The sequence below is a fragment of the Parasteatoda tepidariorum genome, chromosome X2 (genome assembly GCF_043381705.1).
Source record: "Parasteatoda tepidariorum isolate YZ-2023 chromosome X2, CAS_Ptep_4.0, whole genome shotgun sequence".
Taxonomy (NCBI): Eukaryota; Metazoa; Arthropoda; class Arachnida; order Araneae; family Theridiidae; genus Parasteatoda; species Parasteatoda tepidariorum.
This window is the reverse complement of record NC_092215.1, coordinates 44,655,402-44,677,170: the sequence shown is the minus strand read 5'-3', so window position 1 is coordinate 44,677,170 and position 21,769 is coordinate 44,655,402. Positions and strand designations below refer to the sequence as shown.

Below are 21,769 nucleotides of genomic sequence, written 5' to 3'. Positions count from 1 at the left end.
CTGAAAAATGACAGTTTTCGTGAGAATGACCCATATATAACTGACATATATAACTGAGACGAATTAGTGATGTTCAGAAATTGTAACAGTGCTCAGCTTCAAAACAATAATAATTGTACAACTGACAGTTTTCGCGAAACTGGATTATGCGACACAAAACAGCAATTTTCAATTCCGACTTAAAATAACTCAAGTAATTTTGATTCCTTTATTTGTTTAGCGAAAATTATTAACTGTAGAATTATGTTTTTTGAAGATGAACTGAAAATGAAAAATGTGTCTTAATTTGCTAATATTTCTAATTACTTATCAAACAATTAAATAGTTGTGTCTTTTTACAAACGAATACCACTACAACGTCTTGAATATTTACTACTCTATAGACAATATGTCTTAGATAGCGAAGCAATCTGAAATAAACTTCATAAGAAGTTCCGGGGTTTGGAGAGAGACAGCGAGCAATTTCTACAAAACGTAATTAGTATATTATTATTTTTGCTGCATATTTCTAATGAACTAGATAAAGATTGTACTTTTTAATGATTCTGCTGCAGCCAAATTTTTCAACTAAAAATAAGCACCTTTTAAGTACTTTTTAAGCACTCAAAAATATTTTTTAGCACTTCAAAAAAATATAATTATGATAAGCACACTAATAATTTTTTTCCTTCATATTGTTTAAAGTTCTTATATATATGTTAATAAAATGCAAAACAATTTTCAAAATCATGATAAAATAACTAGTTTCTGACAAAGAATTCTCTTCTGGATTATATTAGCCACCATAAAAACAATTTATGCACAATTTTAAATATATTCAATATTAAGTGAGTCATTCTATTTTTAAATTAATAATTACTTTACACAATTATGTAAAAAAATATTCCAAATTATAATTAAATTAACCATTATTTAAAAAGGTTATCAAGTGTATTCTTTAGATTTGAATAAAAGTTATTTATAAAAGCATATTCAACAAAACATTAACAAAATTACTATTATTGATCATACCAAATTTAAAAAGATATGCAAAGAATTAAGGAAACTAAGAAAAATTAAATGAATAGCACAAATGTGAATTAGTGAATGGACTCAAATAAATGCTTATTAAAATTTGTTACTTGGTTCAGTATTTCTTTAATGAAATGCTTAAAAAATTTTTAAATAATTTTGATATGTAAATACAATGAGTATTGAAGCTAAATATTTTTGTCGGAAGCTAATTATCATGGTCAGAAGCAAATTGTCCCTACACTAATAATAATTAACAAATCTGAGATAATTGATTTTTTATTTTAGTTGTTTTTAAATAAAATCATTGAGAGATAAATTAAAGTTTTTTGGAATGACAAATCTGAATAACATATAAGATTTTTTGCTCATTTAAAATAGGAAAAATCCTTCATTTCATACTTTTTTAAAATCTTGCCAATAAATATTATGTAGTTTCATTATAAAACAACTTGAAAGAAATGAAAATTTTAAAAGTATTAATACAATGATAAAATGTAATAGGTAAATAAAAAGTTATAAGTTTACAAAAATTTTATGCAATCGGTGGACGGTCCTCAAGTAAAGAATCTTACAAATTAAAATCTCAATTAATTATTATCTTTATTAAATTAAATGAATAAAAGAGGGATGGAAATTTTGAAATGAAACCTTTTGATTCTTTACTACTTTGGGGACCCACATAAAAATATGTAATTAGTGAATGATCCTCATGTTAAGGTCAAGTATTATGGCACTGATTCATAAATAAAAGAGCACAAGAGGGACGTAGACAAGGGTGCTTCACCAATGATGAAATTAACAAGTGAAATAAAATTTTCTTTTGCTTTCAGGGGAAAAAAAACTGGAAATATTTAGTTGGTCCCTGTGAATAGCAAAAATTTGCGATATTTTTTTAGAATGAAAATACAAGAATCCTGCCGAATTGAGCTCAGTGTGCGCACATGCAGACCCGCAAGTATTTCATCAAACATTTAAAATGATTTACGCTTTCATACACTTCAGACCAATGGTATGCCAAAATGGATTGCAGTTGAATGAATTGTGAAAATGTTGAATAAAACAATGTGAAAACCGCTCTTATTATGTTTCGAGGCAAATATTGAGATGGCCAAGAAAAAATCTTATTTTGTAAAAGGGAAAAATAAAGCAATTTCTTCAAATACCCAATGAAAAAGTACCTTTACAGGTTTTTAAAAAACAAAATTCGAAAATAAGCAACTTTAAGTGCTTTTTAAAATCACTATGCACCCTGTGCTGATTTACTAAAACACAACAAAAAACTTTACATTTTTTACTTCAAAACTATATTTGAAATTTCAAATCACATCTTTTTTTAGCCCTACACTCTCGAAACAACAGGCGGTCATTTTTCACTAAGCTCTGAAATTGAGTTAACTATTAGAAAAGCATAGTTTTGTTGTTGATTACATAGTTAATAGTTTTTTACTGGAAGTTATAGTTGTAAAATACTATTTGAAATAATTTGAAATTTTGAACAGGTGGCAAACCAATTTTTTCATTAATAAAACATAAATAATTTTAACCCATTTCCATTTCGTCTATGACTCATATAACAATAAATTAAAAACATTTGTGTTTCAACCCTTAATGCACGGGGATCATATGAGCAAGCTAACAATAATTGTTTAATTTTAGCCAACAGATAATCTATATAAAATAGGAAAAAAATATATTTAAACTGTCATTTTGCCACTTGACCTCTTTAATGACGATCCTAAACTCTTTAAACATTAGACTAATATATATTCATTTATTATTTACTAAGTTAGTTTAACTTGTACTTCCCATTTTTAGTTTATTGAAAATATAGCAACAGCATTATGCAATTGTTATTTTTATCAGTAAAGACAGCTTTGTTTATTTGATTTTAATTTGATTATTTTAATTGCAAAATACATATACTTGCTAATAGAAAAACTTCATTACCCTAAAAATTAAGGTGGAAAAAAATTAACATATTTTATTAAAATAAGTTAAATTTAGCAAAATGAATAATTTGTTTTTAAGATGAGTAACAAGTCAAGTGCTCTACTCCAGCTTATGTTTTAAAAAAAAGGAAAAATTTAATGCATAGTATGCAAAAGGAAAGTCAACACATTGAATAACTTTTGATCTAATGATTGGATTTTAAAATGCTGAGATTCAAACTTAATTGTTCAAGAGCACCTTAAATATGCTAATTAACTAGTGTAAGCAATATTTTAAGTTACTAAATCAGACCTAAAAGAATACTTTTTCGGAATAAACACTCAGATTTTATTTATTATATTATTATTATTTATTTTTTTTGGGAAGGATTAGGAATTCTGAACCTAGATATATTTGGGGTAGCTGCAATCTAGAAAATATGATATCAATAGTTTATGCAGAAGAGCAAGTGAAAATTTAGACACCTTGATATAAATTTTACTTTTTGTGCATTTAGCTATGTTTTGAGAACTTGTTAAGGGATTCCAAAAATATTTTGTGATCTAGTATAAAATTAATTTACCCAAAGATAATTCCATGTAAAAAAAATTAAACAAGTATTTTTGCATCATTTTATTTAATAATAATCAAAAACATTCTAAATAGTATGATATATAAACTTTTAAATCTTATAAAAGTATATAATTTAAAATGACAAAATACAAAATTTTAATGAAATTGGTAGAAAAGTTCTTGAGAACTGAAGTTTTTAAAACAGGGATGAGAGTAGTCAGAAAGTAAAAAAGAGGAAATCCAAAAAACAAAAAAAAAGAAAGAAAAAAAAATTTTATATATNCGGAAATCCGCGAATCCGCGGAAGAATCTCATCCCTGTTAAAAAGGCCATTTTGAAATTTGATAATTTAAAAACTAGTCAACCAATTTTGTTCAAATTTTGTATATTGTCCTTTAAAATTATATGCTTAAAAATGGTGTAAAAATCTGAATACTTACAATTAAAAGTTTTTTCGACTATTATTATAATAAAAAATAATAAATAATTGTTTTTAAATTAATTTATCTTTGAAAAAAATTTACAGTTGCGTAAAAAATATTTCAACTTGCCTAAAAAGTTTTCATTACATAGCAGAATGCATCAAAAGTTAAATTAACATTATGAATTCAAATCTTTTGATCACACTCCTGCCTAAAATATTGGAACCATATTTTCCAGATTGATGTTATTTACCACCCGTTTCCTGAGGCTCAAAATTTTAATTCCATCAAAACAAAATATGCTTATTCAGAGGAAGAACATTTTTCTGTATGATTTTTTAATTCCATTGATTATAATTTTCTGTTTTAATACTATTGGGGTCTTAGCCAGAAAGTTTGTGCCGGCAGATACATTATCTAATATTATAGAATTAGCAGAACTTACTGTACAACCTAATAAATTGAGTTTTTATGTTTTCGCATTCTCTATGATGAGTCCTTTGAGTTCAATAATTTTTTTCAATAAATATTGCCTTGAGAGTGACAAAAATATTTCTAACTTAATCTTAATCAAAAGATTTTTTTTAAAAAAAGATTCTGAGTAGTCAGTACAGAATATCTAGGAAATTTGAATAAAGAATTTGCTTGCCTTTTACAGAAATTAAAACAAAAACAATAACCTACTTAAAAAATTTTGGCTAAATTTACTCCTATCAAAGTTCTTCTGCAAAAAGTGTTCAAGTTGACAGATATATAAATTTATTTATTTTTGTAAACTATAATTTCATTTCAGAAAATAATTTTTTTAATTTAATTTCATTTGTGTTAACATTCTTAATTATATTTAAAAAGGCATCAAAATCTAATAAGTGCTTAGGGCCAATAAGGGTGTTAATCCAGCCCTGACCATGTGTACACTAGCCCCACAAAGTCATGTGCTTCTTTATGCCTAAAACTGGTTACTAATTGAAACTATATAGAACAAAAGTTAATATATCAAAACAGTTAAAAAAAAGTATAATTTATTCATAACATATCACTAATTGTTGAAATTTTGAAAATAAAATATTAATAAAACAGTTAAAAAAAATTACTTGACAGTTACCCTTGCAACTTAATAACCTTCTTTTACAAATTTCTACTAAAATATTTACAGAATGATTGCAGCTGCACATGGAAGCATACATCAGTGTTGTCGTTGTACGATATCTCACAAACAAATTTTGATCAATAAATAAAATTGTTATTCAAGATGTCCTTTTTTGCCCCATGTCCATGTTAGCCCATCTTTCCTGCACTAATAAACTTGAAAAGAAAAGAAAACTCCCATACAGCAACAGAGTGTAGCAAAAAAAAAAATTTATAAATTTAAAAAGCCTCTATATCACTTTTGTTCTATTGTGTATATAAAATTTAATTAAATCAGCATAGAAATTAAATTTTTGAGATTTCTTATTTTTAATATTGCCAAACTTATTCAAAGAACAATATAATTCACTCACCTGTTTATTAGCCAAAATAAAAATTGGCACATTTTTCAATTTATCACAGGCAATCAAGATATGAAGTTCCTTCACAGATTCAGCAAGTTTGTGTTCATCAGCTGCATCCACAACATAAACCAACAAATCAGTATCTTGAACAAAATTTGACCAATAAACACGATGACTTTTGGAGCCACCAACTATAAAGAAAATATAAATGCCAATAAAACATAGGAAAGCAACAATAAAAGTCAACCAATGTTCAATGAAATCTAATTATAAGCTAAAAAAACAAATACCCAAGTAAAGCAAGGTATATTATCAATATAAGTTAACTCACACTTAGGTTTCATTTAACTTGTTATCGTCATTTGAACAGTTTTTACGAAGAAAAAAATTTCCAAACACTCAATCACTGGGCAGGTATCTAGAGTCGAAAAATTTTCATAGCTCCAGGTCTGCTCCCAGATAATAAGCTTAAGCTCTGGTTCCACTAAGGCCATGGCAATTTTAACTAAACTCAGCGGCACTACAGCCCATAGAGGGCCAAGGCCTACTGTGCCCATCTCAGTTTTCTTGACCTTTGGGCTCTGGGGTGCAGGAGCAGATGTTCCGGTTAGGTGGTCAGCCGAACGCGAAACCCCCAGTGTTTAGTTCTCAAGCTTGCTTGGTACTCATTTATCGACCCACTGAAGGGATGAAAGGCTGAGTCAACCTTGCCNTTGGCACATTTTTCAATTTATCACAGGCAATCAAGATATGAAGTTCCTTCACAGATTCAGCAAGTTTGTGTTCATCAGCTGCATCCACAACATAAACCAACAAATCAGTATCTTGAACAAAATTTGACCAATAAACACGATGACTTTTGGAGCCACCAACTATAAAGAAAATATAAATGCCAATAAAACATAGGAAAGCAACAATAAAAGTCAACCAATGTTCAATGAAATCTAATTATAAGCTAAAAAAACAAATACCCAAGTAAAGCAAGGTATATTATCAATATAAGTTAACTCACACTTAGGTTTCATTTAACTTGTTATCGTCATTTGAACAGTTTTTACGAAGAAAAAAATTTCCAAACACTCAATCACTGGGCAGGTATCTAGAGTCGAAAAATTTTCAAAGCTCCAGGTCTGCTCCCAGATAATAAGCTTAAGCTCTGGTTCCACTAAGGCCTTGGCAATTTTAAATAAACTCAATAGCACTACAGCCCATAGAGGGCCAAGGCCTACTGTGCCCATCTCAGTTTTCTTGACCTTTGGGCTCTGGGGTGCAGGAGCAGATGTTCCTGTTAGGTGGTCAACCTAACGTGAAACCCCCAGTATTTAGTTCTCAAGCTTGCTTGGTACTCATTTATCGACCAACTGAAGGGATGAAAGGCTGAGTCAACCTTGCCTGGCCCCGAGGATCGAACCAGGGACCTGCGGCATGACAGCACGAAGCGCTACCGCTCAGCCACCGGGCGTCCTGGCAATTTTAGTACATTATATTTATGCATACTTTTCAGTTTCAGATTTTAATTTTAAATTTTTATTATAAAAAAGAACATTAAAAACATAGTATAGTCATTAACTCACATAGCAATTCAAACTTAACTTAATTCACAGTTGAGTTATTTGTTCATTCTTAAGAAAAGAATCAAATTTAATTATTCCTACTACATATTTTATCTTAAATCATTATAAATGTATTTTAATGTCAAGAGTCTTGTTATAGCAACTTTGTTATGGACAATGAGGCAGACCTCTTGAATGTCTATAAGATACAAAGAAATTGCTGAAGCATAGGAAAATCTAGAGCACCAGTGCCAGTTAAATGAAAAACACAGTTTCGGAGTACTACTGGCTCCTGTTTCAAGGTATGATGAGTGTTTCTGGGTTAATAAAAGTTCTGTGATTGATCAGCTCTAAGTTCAACATAGTGAATTGGGCTAAGTTCCAAATGAAACTCCCCGACTTATACAGAAATATTATTATGGTATAAAATCAACCTCCAAATATTGGTTCCCATGGCCAAAATTGTATTTAAATTTTCTCATTATTGCATTATAACTCCTTCACTGAACAACAAGGAAAAATCATAGTTTTTTTAAATGAAAACCGCATTCTTAAAATTATAAGAAAAAGCTGAGATAAATGCCTCTAGATTTTAACAAATCTTAACGAAGAGAGACTTCAATAGTATTAGACATTCAGTAGACATTTACTCAACTTGAAAAAATAAAATAAAGATTAATATATAAAAATATTAATTAGGTAAAATATATTTATCATAAAATAAAATACGAAAATTATATAATGAACACTAAAGCAATGCTTCATACCTTTTATTTAATTTTATAATAAGGAGAGATGATTTTAATGTGGACAAATATAGGGCCACAAATTAAGTTTACTAATCATAATTTGAGCATAATTAGCATTTTTTGATAAAAATTAAATGATCATCTTCATTCTAAATATTACATAACTAATTTTGATTTATAGTTTTAAATAATTGTTTTTTATTAAATAAAAAAAAGTTGTTTTTGTGCAAAATACCCTGTGACAAAAGGTTAGCGTGGACAAGCCATAAAACTGATTGTTTAATCTAATGTTACTTTAAGGAAAGAAAATGAAATCAAAACAGAACTACTTTCAATTTAAAAATACCGTCTTGAATAGAGCTGCAAAAGTTTCATTGTGAAGGCACAAAACTATTATATTGAAGTACGGAGTTAATATCCTCGCTGGTGACTTGAAGGTCGAAGCCTAAATAGTTTTAACTTAATGAGTACTAAATTTTCTGGAAAGTGAAAGTAACTTCTGTGAAAGGTTGACAACATTGCCCTCTTCATACTGTTTGCAAAACAATTGTGGAGCCCTTACTTCTATGACTTACCTGGCCCAAAAGAAATTTCTGTGGAAATGCTTTACTATTTTCAGTCTTGAATAAATAAGCTTAATGTTTAACAAATACTATTTCATAATTAACAATTGAACTACATAGTAACCATAGAGAAAAAAATTTTCAAAGACAAGTTATTACATTAGAAGATAATTTTTAAAATTTCTACAGAGAAAAAAAAAATTATTAATGAAGTCAAATTTGGTTCTTATTTAATAAAGTAGTTTGACAAATCATAGATTACATGGATGTCAACTGCTCCCCTTTCTGCAAGATTTAATAAATTGGTAGTGAATTAACAATAAAACTAGATGAATAAAGATAATTACGCCTACTTTTTAAAAGTTTCACCACAAGATAACTGCGATAAAGTTGCATTTCATACGATACTTTAATAAGTAAAGTGCTAGTGAATAACCCACATTAACATCAAAGAAAGCCTATAATACTGACTTGTTCACAATTGACCCATAACTATGTGTCCACACTTACTCCATGGAATGATTTATCAGTTTCAGTTTAGAAGTTGATTAAAAAAACGGCAAATCCAAAGTGACAGAGCAAAAATGAAATATGCATGTTTGTTCATAATTATCGTGCCGGATGTTAATAGTGAAATATTCGTACATTGTGACAAAATCAAATCAAACAGTGTACCAAATCAAACCAAAGAAAATCATCCTTCTTTATTAGGAAAAATGTTTATAATTAACAAATATGGCCACATTTATAACTTCAAAAAAACATCATATAAACAAAATAACAGAGCGACTCTTTTCACTGAGTCAAAGACAGTTTCTTTCAGGTATCCACTTTTATATAACAATCTTTTATAACAATTTATAACACTATTTAATGGTTGGACTAAGAGGCCATTGGACATACAAAAAAAAAAAATTATATATATATATATATTTTACAAAAAAACTCCAGTCTTTAGATCAAGAAGTTCAAATTACCGGTATATGCATAGAGTCTAACAGACACTTAGGAGCATGGGAAGAGATCCAAAATTTTGTGAGTCATGGATAGATAATAGAGCCCAAAATAAAGCCAAGTATACATTATTAATATTAAATTTGAAATAATCTGACTATAGCTTATTTAGCAAAACGACCCGTTAGAATTTAATATAACCTTGTAATTGAAAGATTTTTGTGGTTAGAGAAATAAAGCAGTTTGAAGAAAAATAAAGTTAAAAATAGATTTTGATATTTGAATAGAACTTAATTAATGAGTTATACACTTATACTGAATTAAAAAGTTAGCCATTACATTGATTGTTAAGTAAAGAATAAAAGTATTTATTTTCGCTCCTCATAAAATGTGATAAAAATTATATGGATAAAATTTAGTATACAACAGGATCAAGAATGTTTTAAAAAATTACACTTATGAAATTAAAAAATTTTAAAAGCTAGGAAATAAGTAACGCCTTTAATGGCATTACAATAAAGTAAGTTGTCAAAAACAAATAAAAATAATTTAATGGGGCATTAAAAAGCAAATTAGAAATTTAATTTTCCACAATAAAAACCTTGTCTTTTTATTAGCCGCTTAAGAATAAAATGTTTTGCCACGCAATGGCATATGAAAGTGGAACCCAGATTTAGCAATGTGCCAAGGTTATAAAAAAATTTGTATGATAACAGAAATATTCCGTACCATAAATAACGGAAATATTCCAGCCATCCCCTCTTCTCTATATGCATTTCAGTAAAAAAAAATTACAACAATTATTTTCTTAATTTTATCACATATATTTCATTTACTATCATATAGTACATATATAGTACTACCATAAATACAACTATTTAGTTTATATACAAATTAAAGTAACTATCAAATCTGATTAAATTAAGCTAAAACTGACTAAATAGGAAAAAATATATTTTAATTTATTTTATTATTTTATTTCTTTTATTTTTTTTTTTTTTATTATTTTAGATATATTTTTCAGATATATTTTAATGAATATTTTATTTATCATCCAAAAAATATTCTTTAAATCTAAGTTTTTCAAAGGAGTAAAAATATATTTTACTATAATATAAAAAGATTTTGAAGGGTGTAATGTTCAATCGATCAAGTGATGTGACATGCTAAAATTCAGGTTTAGTTTACATACAGAGGATTTGTTTATACTTTTTTTGAAAAATAGGGGCAGAGCTGTAATGTTCTATGTCATCTACAATAAATTAGCATATAATTTTATTTTCAAGCAATTTTTAATATTTAATTTTATACATCATAGTTATTGGTACTGATATTATCTAAATTAGATAGATTAAATACAACCTAACTCAGGTTTGGCTCGCTTTCCTCAAAACCCTTATTGGATAACAGGTAAAATCACTAGGCTCTCCTGCAGAAAACTAGTTCTAACAAAGGAATCCGGTAAAATTATAAGCCATATTTTCTTCCTTACTTGCAAGAGCTTAAGCTGCTGGATCTTATTGTAGTAGTTGATACTACTCAAACTATGGCTATTCATGCTGAATCTGGAATGTTTCATGTTTTGACAGAGGTCAGTGAACTGCATACTTTGTGAATAATTGGAGTGAGGAATTACGTCAAATCTAAAATACTGTTCCTGCATCAATTGTTCTGTTACAAGTGATTGCCAGGTGATTCAGTGAACAATTGTATTTAATTATTTTTATATTTAATTACCAGTGACTTATTTTTTAACTTATATTCTAACAAATAAACTTATTAATTTCATGCTTAACTTTCTTTGTTACATTTTACACTACTATATACTCATTGTTACATTTTACACAACTATAGATGAGAGTGGGATAAGTTGACTACCCACTATAAGTTGATAAAAACTGGACTACCTTTTTAATTCCTTTCATTACTTTTCAATGTGCAATAAGAGTATATTAATACTAAGTATCATAAATCATAAGAGACGGATCAAAAAGTAAATACCATAAAAATCCTACTATTTTATCAGTCAGGATTTCAAGAGAGAAAAACATAAAAAAATGTTAAATCACACTACTTTATATAAGAAAGGAAATATATTAAGAAAAATAAAATATAAGAAAAAAGTTTAAGACTAAGGTGAAAAATCCAGAGTAAAGGGTTCATTTGTGCTGCATAACGATGCAGAACACAAACCGAAAATCATTACCGAAATCAGCGAAGAGAGGGATCTCTTTATTTTGATAGGCATTGCACTGTTAGAGTAGCATTTGTAAGAATCCCTAGAAGAGCATATAAAAATCACCTCTCCTTCCTTAACAGAGAAAGATCTTTCTATTGTGCTTCAATGATGGTCATGATTATGCTTTTAATACATTAGGCAACCTATTATCCGGAACGATCGGGACCATCGCTATTCCGTATAACTGATTTTTCCGGCTTTCTGAATCGCTACAAAAAAGCCGTTTTTTTAATTGTTAAACCCAACTGGAAAAAACAAATTTAGAAAAAATCTTAAAAAGAAGAAAAAACGATGAAGTAATACACTAATGATTATTTCCAAAATGATGGTAAAGTAAACATCTTGTAAAAAAAAAGAAAGAAAAATCCTAAAATCTTATGAGGAAAAAAACTTTTTAAAAAAATTGGTGGGAAAATTTCTCAAATTTCGTTCCGGTTTTTTGGTTTTCTGATTTTCGGATAACGGGTTCTGTACTGTAGAATGAAACTGATTGTCTATCATTGATAATTAAATTACTCCTGCTTTAATATGTTGTGAATAGTTTTACTGAAGTTGTGCTTCAATTTAAATAGTTTATTTAAAACTTTGATTTATTATTATTTTTTAAGTAATATTTTTATAAGCTAATCAAAATAAATGATGTCTACTATTCTAAAGTGATTTGCTTATAATGAAACAAAATGCTGTGCTGTACTAAGTTTGAGAAAAAATATGTATAGGAATTTTAACAAAATAGAGGAAAGGCATAAGTAATGACCAGAAAAATTCCCCCCTAAATGACCTATAATTATTTCCTGTGGTAGGGTACACTATTACCCTGAAATATAATACCTGGTCCAATTTAAATATTATGGGTCAATATTAAGGTCTGATATCACGCCTTGCGTTAGTTAACCATTGAAAGATGTCTTTGAATACATGTGCATTGCTGATAATAACAAGAAGAATTCTCTGGGATATATGCACAAATGATACTAAAAGAGTATGTAGCAAAGAAAAGCAATTTGAATAAATAAAGAATAGAACTTACTCTCCCAAAAATTCAAAGATTTATGAGGATGGCAAACAACAGACAGAACATTAAATTCTTTGGTATTATCTGGTTCATATATGTTGCCATCAATTTTAGCCAAATGTGACAAAAATGTACTTTTACCAGAACCTTCTAATCCAAGAACTAAAACCTTATTTATTGACTCATCAACCACCTATAAAAAAAAGAAACATTTTAAGCATGCATAATGAACTTCAAAATAATAAATGTACAAAATTGTTCAAAGTGAATGGTTTAAATATTATGAAATATTATGTTATAATATCTATCATATTCATTAGTAAAACAATAGGTAAACAATGCCAAGAAAAATCTAATTTACAGCAGAAAAATTTCTCACTGCTTAAATTTTAATTAAATTCATTTAAGTTACCAAAAATAAAATAAAAAGAGGAAAATTATTAAATACAGTAAGAATGCAAAACTTATTTGAATGAAAGACCGCTTACAGGTTGACCAATATGAGGGCAAATGCCTAAAATGATATGACACTGTAAAGCCTATGTTGATGATAATTATGGTAATTTTTACATAAACCTCAGTGTTTTAGGCACTAATCCTTTTTATCAATCAACCTATGCATACATATTATCATCAGGGAAACAGTGGAAAAAAATCCAGGAGAACAGTGAAGAAGAGAGGTAGCCCTTACTAACATAAATAAGCTTGTGTCTCTACTTCTCCAAACCATCAAATAAATCAACTGGGTTTAGGAATTATGTCACTAAAATACTATCATTTTAAAAACATCATATCCCTACTGCAAAAGAATTTTTCCAATACTCCTGAGACCTTTTTTTTTAATATCTGACTAGATTCTTCATGAACCCCCACTCTCTGACATTACCAGATCCAGGGCCGTGCCTGAAAGTAGGCAAACTGAGCAACAGCCCAGGGCTGCTAAAATTTAAAAAATTTCCTTGAAGCAAAATAATTTCAGAGTTTGAGTCTTAATAGAATGACTATAGAAAGAAGAGTTAAACAGTTGGGAGAATAAATTAGGGCTCAATTTTAAGTTCACAGCTTCACAATTTCAATTTTTTTTTTTCTCTTGCGGTTGATGAATCGACAGATTGTATACTTTAGTGGCTCAACTACTGGTACAGTTCAAAGAATTTTTAAATGATTTTGAAAACTGTTTAAATGACACTTTATATTGCACAGAAGTCAGGTGGCTATGTCATAGAACTATGCTAAAAATGTTTCATCGAGCTCTTTGATCAAATTATCACTTTTATAAGTGAAAATGAAGAAAAAAAAACTAGGCAATTAAAGGAACCTAGTTTCCTTTGGCTTTTCTAACTGATATAGCTGGTCATTTAAATGGTGACTTAAATGCCAAAGTTTAAAGGAAAATATCAGTTTATATTTCTCAGAGTGAGTATTATAACTTCCTTTAAAAGAAAACAAACCTGGTAACATTGTAGAAAAGTTTTCATGAGCAATGATTAAAAACATCAGGAGTTTTGGGAGTCATTTCAGGACTACAACTTGCAATCGGATATAAATCTATTTCTTGGCATAAATTCAAAAACAATTTAAACAGAAAGACATATTTAATATAACAATGTTGAAAATGGTAACTTAAAAGTTATTCAATAATATTAGATCAGGATTATTAAATTATCTTTGACAGTTGGTAAAAAAGTAAACAGAACTAATTACATCACTAATCACTTTTCTATTTGTTTATCAGTTTCCAAAAAATATAATTGATTTTAAACTGACAATATGAAATGAAGATAAAAATATCCAAGAAATGTTGACAGATTTATTATTAAAGAAATAAAAAGTTATATATTTTATCTAAAAAAATTTTTAAGACATTCTGTTACATAAAAATCAAAAAATTCATTCTTTTTGTCCTGTTAAATCAATGTAGGTCGCTTCTTTAGCTTTCACTATATCTGTTTCTATTAGAACTACATTGTAGCAGCAGGTTTCACTTTCTTTACACTTCTCAACTTTGGGAGAGAGAAAAAGGTTATCTTAATTTTACCACTGGTATCATCAAAGAATGTTACAAAGAATGCAAAAAGTATGCGGCCATCAGGGGAACAATTCTGGGAACATGCGCTTACCTCTGTGGTTCGCAACAGATAACGGCAAATTAAGTTTAATTAAATAATTTACAAATAGAATTGTTGCTTTTATAACATTTTGGCTTTCTTTTGCAGATGCTGTAAATATATCTTTCATGCGTTTATTGAAGGAGTTTTAATGTCTTTAATGCTTTTATTTTTAAATTGCAGGAAAACTAATCAGGATGTGCGATTTTAAAATTGCGAGAAGAATAGTCACAATCTATGGGATTTAAAATGCATGAATGCGAATCACAACATGTGATTTTTAAATCTTGATAATGTGAATCGTGATGTATGATTTTTAAATCTCATTAATAAGAAACACAATGGAGGATTTTTTATCGAGTGAATATGAATTGCATGTGATTTTTAAATTGTTTGAAAATGAATAAGAATAGGTTGGGGTACATGCTATTAAACTTTAAACTTGAACATGTTCATGGGCATTAAAAAATATGCATGGGTATTAAATTATTTTTTTGTATAAGAGTCACACATTTAATAAAAATTTTCACATCCCATTCCTTTATATGCTTTTTCCGAAAACAATTCTTCTAAAACAATTGCACGTGTGAAAGTACCGATTTTATAGCTAAGATTTTTGTGAAAATACTGATTTATTCGGGCTGATAATTGTTAACCGATCAAAGGAAATAAAATTCACCTGTATAAGGCTCTGAAATGTAACAAGAAAACCATCATGAGGTTTCAGTGAGTGTTTGCTTTACAAACATTTTTTTTTTGTTGCTTTATCTTTGTATAAATACAAAACAAAATTTCATGGGCAAGAAATTTTTACTAATTCTGTTTTACATTAATCTCGCATATTTTTTTTCTTTTCTCGCAATAAAAAATGATTAACGTGAGAAGTTCGCACACTCTATTAATCAATTTCAAAATGAGCGAATTTTGGAAAAAATTTCGTCTTTACCATTTTGAATAAAAATTTTTTCACTTTTCTTCCTTGATCTTTCATTATTTTGAACATCCGTCCTTGTTATCTAGCCTACCTATTAATCACTATTGTTCAGAACCGGTTCGAAAAGCAGAACCCCCCCCCCCCGAACCCCTTTCAGAACACACTTCTCTGCAACCATGTGTTCATCGTAGGAAAGTTTCTTCATGTAAGATATTTACTTTTTTTGTGCATGAATGTAAGATGGGCAAATACCTTGTTAAGGCGACATCTTCAATGGACAAATGAAAATTAAACTAATGTCCGTAGAAACGGGTCAAAACGAAACAAATACGGATATTTTTCAGCCAAATAAGCATAATAGCTGATGAAAAAGGAAAGGAAAAGGATATAGAACATTTTCCATATGATGTTGCAGCAAAAATATTCAATTAGAAGATGTCAAAAATGCATTATAATTAAAGAAATAATTTTTTTCTAAGTCTATTCGTGTTTTTTTAATTTTTAAAAATCTCACTTAACTTTTTGAAATCTCACCATGTTTTTGAGAAAGGGTGAGAAATTCTCTATTTTTTTCTGTAATGAAAACACTGCATTAGACAAGAAATAAATTATTCAATTAGAGCTTTGGCTTAATTTCCATTATCTACTTTAAAATAACATACTCAAATACACTACATTGAAGTTTGCCAAGGAAATTTGACACTCAATCTGTAATTATAATTAACAGCAAAACCAAATGGGAAATATCAATGAATAGGTAATATTAGCACTAAAACTTTGTTCCAAAAATTGGTAAAATAAATACTTGTACTAGATAAATATTATTACTAAATAAATATTAATACATATAACAAGTTAACTGACTACCTTCTAATAAGTAATACATGTTCTGATTCAAAATTGTTCTTCATATATTTATAATAAAAATATAGCAAGTCAATGAATGGATATTATTCAATAATTAAAAATAAAACAATTAAAATATTTAGGCAAAAAGTCTAAACTTTCGATGAAGCATTGATTTCTAGTAAAGCTATAAAAATCATACGTTTCGATTCAAAATTGTTCTTACAACAAATGATAATGAGGAGCAATAAAGAAAACCTTTATTGAACAGCAAATTGCTCAAGCAACATTTATAAAGCTTTGGAATACTTATTTAAAGCACATTTGAGTACTCTACTCACATTTTGGTCTACGAATCCTTCGTCTATCATCATTCTACGCTTGTGTTTGAAGTACGAATAAATAGCGAAAGCTGAAAAACCCATGACAGAGCAGCCACCAGCTATAATAACTGGTTTAGATAACCTACTGAAGTAATTGAAGAAATCATTCATATTTATTTGAAAATATAAAATTTAACACTAAAATGAAAATGCACTCAATTGACAAGATCAAAATTCGTCAAGTTTTGGTTTGATTGGTCCGGGTGGTTACAGCGACAAGCCTTGTATTTAATTATTACTTTTGCTTACAACTCTCAGAACTGGTTTAATCTCTACAGATGGTATTTTCAGGGAACTGTCTTGGCCGCCGTGATTTTATTTTATTAACCTTTCAATTCTATGGGACAAATTGGCGATTGAAATGGACAGCAGATGGCGTAGAGCAGAACTCTCTACCTATGGCAACACTTCACATGCTTTCCTCATTAGCGTGTGGAGAGTCGAGTCATAGAGGAAGGAAGTACGTTAGTTTCTCTCTTGATTTTCACATAGATTAAAATCTTTTAAGCTGAAAAACTATATGGAACTGAAAACGACATTAAACATAGTTCTAAAGAAAAGCATCACGGAAATTTTAAAAAATATTTTTAATAATTAAATAAAAAGGAAGAATGTTATAAAAAGGGAAAATATCGTAGTACACTCCTGTACAACTGAAAAGAGGAGGAGAGGGAAAGGAGAAGGGCCAAAGCAAGAAACCGGTCTCTCCCTAGATGGCGTATTCGAGAGTTGCGATCGCCAATACTCAGATTTGCGCCTTTCAACTGGAATAAAATCAAAAAAATGCTCCCCGAAAATTCCGCCGTTCTCATATCGGACAACAAATATCAGTTAATCTACGTGGGAAATGTTTGGTGCTAAACCAACACTTCCTTAAAAATATTTTGCTTTCTTTAGTTCTGCCATTATTTTGCTTAGTTTAAGTCCCAAAATTGATATAAATTACTTACAAATCGAAGCTAATAAATAGGATGTATTTCCTTTGCCCTTATTCCCATATCTTTTTTATAAATTCAGCATGAAAATGGTCAAGTTTACTCAATAGTTCCAAAGTTCCCAAATAATTTCATTTATGATGCAAAATAATTGTTTGATCGTCTTCAAGGATAATGCAAGATCTCGTAATGCACCAAATTTATTACTCATACAATTCTTTTCAATACTTCTTGCCAATAATTGATTTAGTTGTTCATCTGATTAGCTAAAACACTATTCTTTGAAAGTCCAGTATTCTGTTTTAACAAGTAAATTATTGTTGCCTATCTGTGCCCTAACCTGTTTCCATGCTCTAAAATGCACACACTAAAATGTTACCTGTCGCTTAAGTACTACTATAGTAGTCGCTACTATAGTAGTTGCGACGTCATGAAAAACATTACAGAACTTTAAAAGTGGCTAACTTTTGAGCTTTGAAACATACACTGGTGTAAAAGTATTTTTAGTTATTTGAAATTTTCAGAAAGATCACTAATTTTGCGATTGATAATAATATTTTCTTTTTATAATTTGAAACAAATGTATTACAATTTATACATAAAACTCTTTTAAGCTTTTGCCTTTCATAATAGTTTCGTGCCAAACTAAAAATAAAATAAATAAATAAAATTTAAAAGAAAAAAGCATTAAAAAGGGGACACCAATACATGCTTTTACCATTAGCGTGTGGAAAGTCATAGAAGAAGGAAGTACATTATAGTTTCTGCCGAGATTTGCATAATGATTAAAATCTTTTAAGTTGGAAAACTATATGGAACTGAAAGCCACATTAAACATAGTTCTAAAAGAAACATCATGAGCATTTTTAATAATATTTTTATTAATTAGAAATGAAAAATATTAAGACAAAAAATACCGTAGTACATTCCTATTGGTGATCGAAATGGGCTGCAGGTGGCGTATACGCCACCTGCTGCCCTATTAAGTAGCCTTTTAAGTAGGTAAACTATATGGAACTGAAAACTACATTAGACATAGTTGTAAAGAAAAGCATCATGGAAATTATTAAAAATATTTTTAATAAATTAAGAAAAGGAACCATATCGTAGTACATTCCTATACAACTGAAAAGAGGGGGAGAGGGAAGGGAAAAGGACCAAAGGCATGGAACCGGTCCTCTCCCGAAATGGCACATTCGTGCGTTGCGATCGTCTTTTATGTTCTGCATACGAACTTTTCTTGCGAGCACACGACAACATTTAACACAACCGAACTCTATTTCATAAAAAATATTTTTTATTGATTAGCTAGGCAATGGTTCTAACAGATGATTTTATTCTATAACATATAATATGATTCCAACAGATATATTTTTTTAACACCTAAATCCTATCAACAAAATGCAAGCAAAACATCTCAAGACTTTTCCAAATAGTGACAGATGCGATTCCTTCAACCTGATTGGGTAAATTTATCAACTAGGCAAAATTTTAGCGCAAATATATCTGATCAGCCTGGTCCTGCTCCAGTTTCGTTAAGCCTCGGCAAAACTACATTTGAGCTAAGTAGCCTAGTTTTTCGTTTAGACCGGGATTCGCGATCGCAACACTCGAATACGCCATCTGGGGAGAGACCGGTTTCATGCCTTCAGCCCTACTCCCTTCCCTCTCCTCCATTTTTCAGTTGTATAGGAATGTACCACGATATTTTCCCTTTTCTTAATATTTTTCCTTTTCATATAATAAAAATATTTCCTAAAATTTCCATGATACTTTTCTTTAGAACTATGTTTAATGTAGTTTTCAGTTCCATATAGTTTTTCAAGTTAAAAGATTTTAATCTATATGAAAATGCAGAGAGAAACTAACGTACTTCCTTCCTCTATGACTTTCCACACGCTAATGGGGAAAGCATGTGAAGTGTTGCCATAGGAAAAGAGTTCTGCTCTACGCCACCTGCAGCCCATTTCGATCGCCAATTACGTAATCCACGGAACTAGTTTTGACTGCACTCTGTCAATTCAGTCGTAGGGTTAACGCAATAGAATCGCAGCTGAGACATAATTGATAAGCGAGCTATAAGCGAAAAGCAGCAGTGTTCTAAAAAATGCCTGTCAGTATGAAGATTTTAGCATCTTGATCTGCGCCAAAATTTGGCNAAAAATATCCGCAAGGCAGGTTTGTATATTTGGGGCTGATGATTATGAAATCTAACACAAAACTGTGAGATCGGGGGCTCTATTCCAGCTGATGGCAGTTTTTAATTATTATTTCTTAATACTGAAAAATGTTTTTCGTATTTTTTTAAGTATGTATGTTAATAACTAGTAATTTAACAATTATTTAAAGAACTGGAAGGCTCCGCTACCTGTTCATTTTGCTCACTAACCCTCGTGGTTGCTTCTGCATTCATTGCAGGTTTAGAGGAAAAACGGTTTTTTTCCCTTTTTTTCTACAAAAATTACGATTGAATTGCCATTTACATTTTGAAGGTGATTAAATTTAAGTAAATCAATAAAATTGGTACCAATCAATAAAATTGGAAAATTGGTACCTGCCGCAGAGTTATTACTCAATAAAGTTGGACTCAAGGGATAGAGCATTCTCCTCCGAATGAGGTGCACCGAGTTCGAATCCCAGTGATGGCTGAGTGATATGAATTCCACACCCGGCTTTTACCGACCACAGTGCTGACGTGAAATATCCTNGTAGACGGATCATCAGACTAACCGTAGGAGGATTTCGTGGTTTTCCTCTCCATGTAACTCAAATGCGGGTTATCAAAACGTCCTCCACGAATGCAAAAATTTCTTCCACTACTTGATCCTGGAGTTCTCTTGTCTGCTGGATTAGGTTCAAAATTACAAGGCTACGGAATTAAACATTAGTAGTAGTAAGCTCGAATTTTTGGAATTTTTTCTAGTTGTGTATAAATTTTTTATTGTTTGAGTAGAATATTTAATTGAGAACACTGTAGAATCTTAAGATGGATGTGCATATATTGTTTATTTATTCAGATATCACTTTTATATTTTTTCTTTGTTAATATTTGAATCATGATAAATTTTTTATCAGAACAAATATGTCTATGTCATATTAATTATTTTTCGTATATTAAAAATTATTGCTTATTTTCAAAATTATCTTAGCCCCCCTGTTGGGGCATTGCTGACCCCCTGTCGGGCTAAGTCTAGCCCCACTCTTGTCCCAGACCGTCGCCAATAGCCCATTGTGCAGCTCTAGTGCGACGTAAATTAACAACAAAAACATAAAAATTATCCTTAGATATCTAATCAAAACACAATCATACTGAAGGAAAAGGCAAGACAGAAATAAGACTGTCCTGGGGACAGTAAGTATTCTTGATTTTCAAGAAAAAATAAGCATTTAAACAACAACGTTAACAATTTATGAAATTGATCACAAATTTATTAAGTTGCTTATAATTTATCAAATAAATTATATACTTCGAGAATCCAATTAGGAAAGTCGTTAATCTTGTGCTCGACCTTGAATACAAACTCATATTTAAAAATAATAATTTTGTTTTTATTAAAATGCAGCAGGGTAACTTCTAAAATAAGAAACTTAACTAGCGAAATTGAAAAGTTTTGTCGAAGTTATAATTCGAAAAGTCAATTAATAAAAATTATTTTACACTGACAATCGTTATGTCGTGGGAAAAAGTATGCGTTTATATTTCTATTCAACATAAAAGATGACGTCCCGCAGTGAACTGATCGTTAAGACACGATTCCCACCAGATCACCAAAGTCAAGCATCACTGGCTACGGTCAGTGTGCGGGTGGGTGACCACTTGGATTAGTCTGCGTAGGGACCGAGGGTGTGCGGTATGGGTCCTCGTTAAACTGTTCTACCGTAAAGTGCTCGACTTCGCGTGCAGGTCGTTGGGTTACCAAAGCAGGATAGCCATCTCCTATCCAGAGGATCAAAATTGTGATGGTATGTCTTCGGATCATCCTCAGGGATGTTTCCCAGACCGTCACCAATAGCCCATTGTGCAGCTCTAGTGCGACGTAAATGAACAACAACAACAAC

General features: G+C 29.8%; 1 protein-coding gene across 1 annotated transcript in view; it reads right to left on the bottom strand.

Moving 5' to 3' along the window:
• LOC107443638 (uncharacterized) overlaps positions 1 to 17,168 on the bottom strand; it is a 29,230-nt gene extending 12,062 nt beyond the window's left edge. The window contains exons 1-3 of the mRNA XM_016057578.3: positions 16,734 to 17,168; positions 12,520 to 12,697; positions 5,441 to 5,622 (exon numbers count right to left, since the gene is read on the bottom strand). Of these exons, the coding sequence (XP_015913064.1) occupies positions 5,441 to 5,622; positions 12,520 to 12,697; positions 16,734 to 16,886 (513 nt within the window). The 5' untranslated portion in view covers positions 16,887 to 17,168. The remainder of the gene's footprint in view (positions 1 to 5,440; positions 5,623 to 12,519; positions 12,698 to 16,733) is intronic.
• Between the last annotated feature and the right edge of the window lie 4,601 nt (positions 17,169 to 21,769).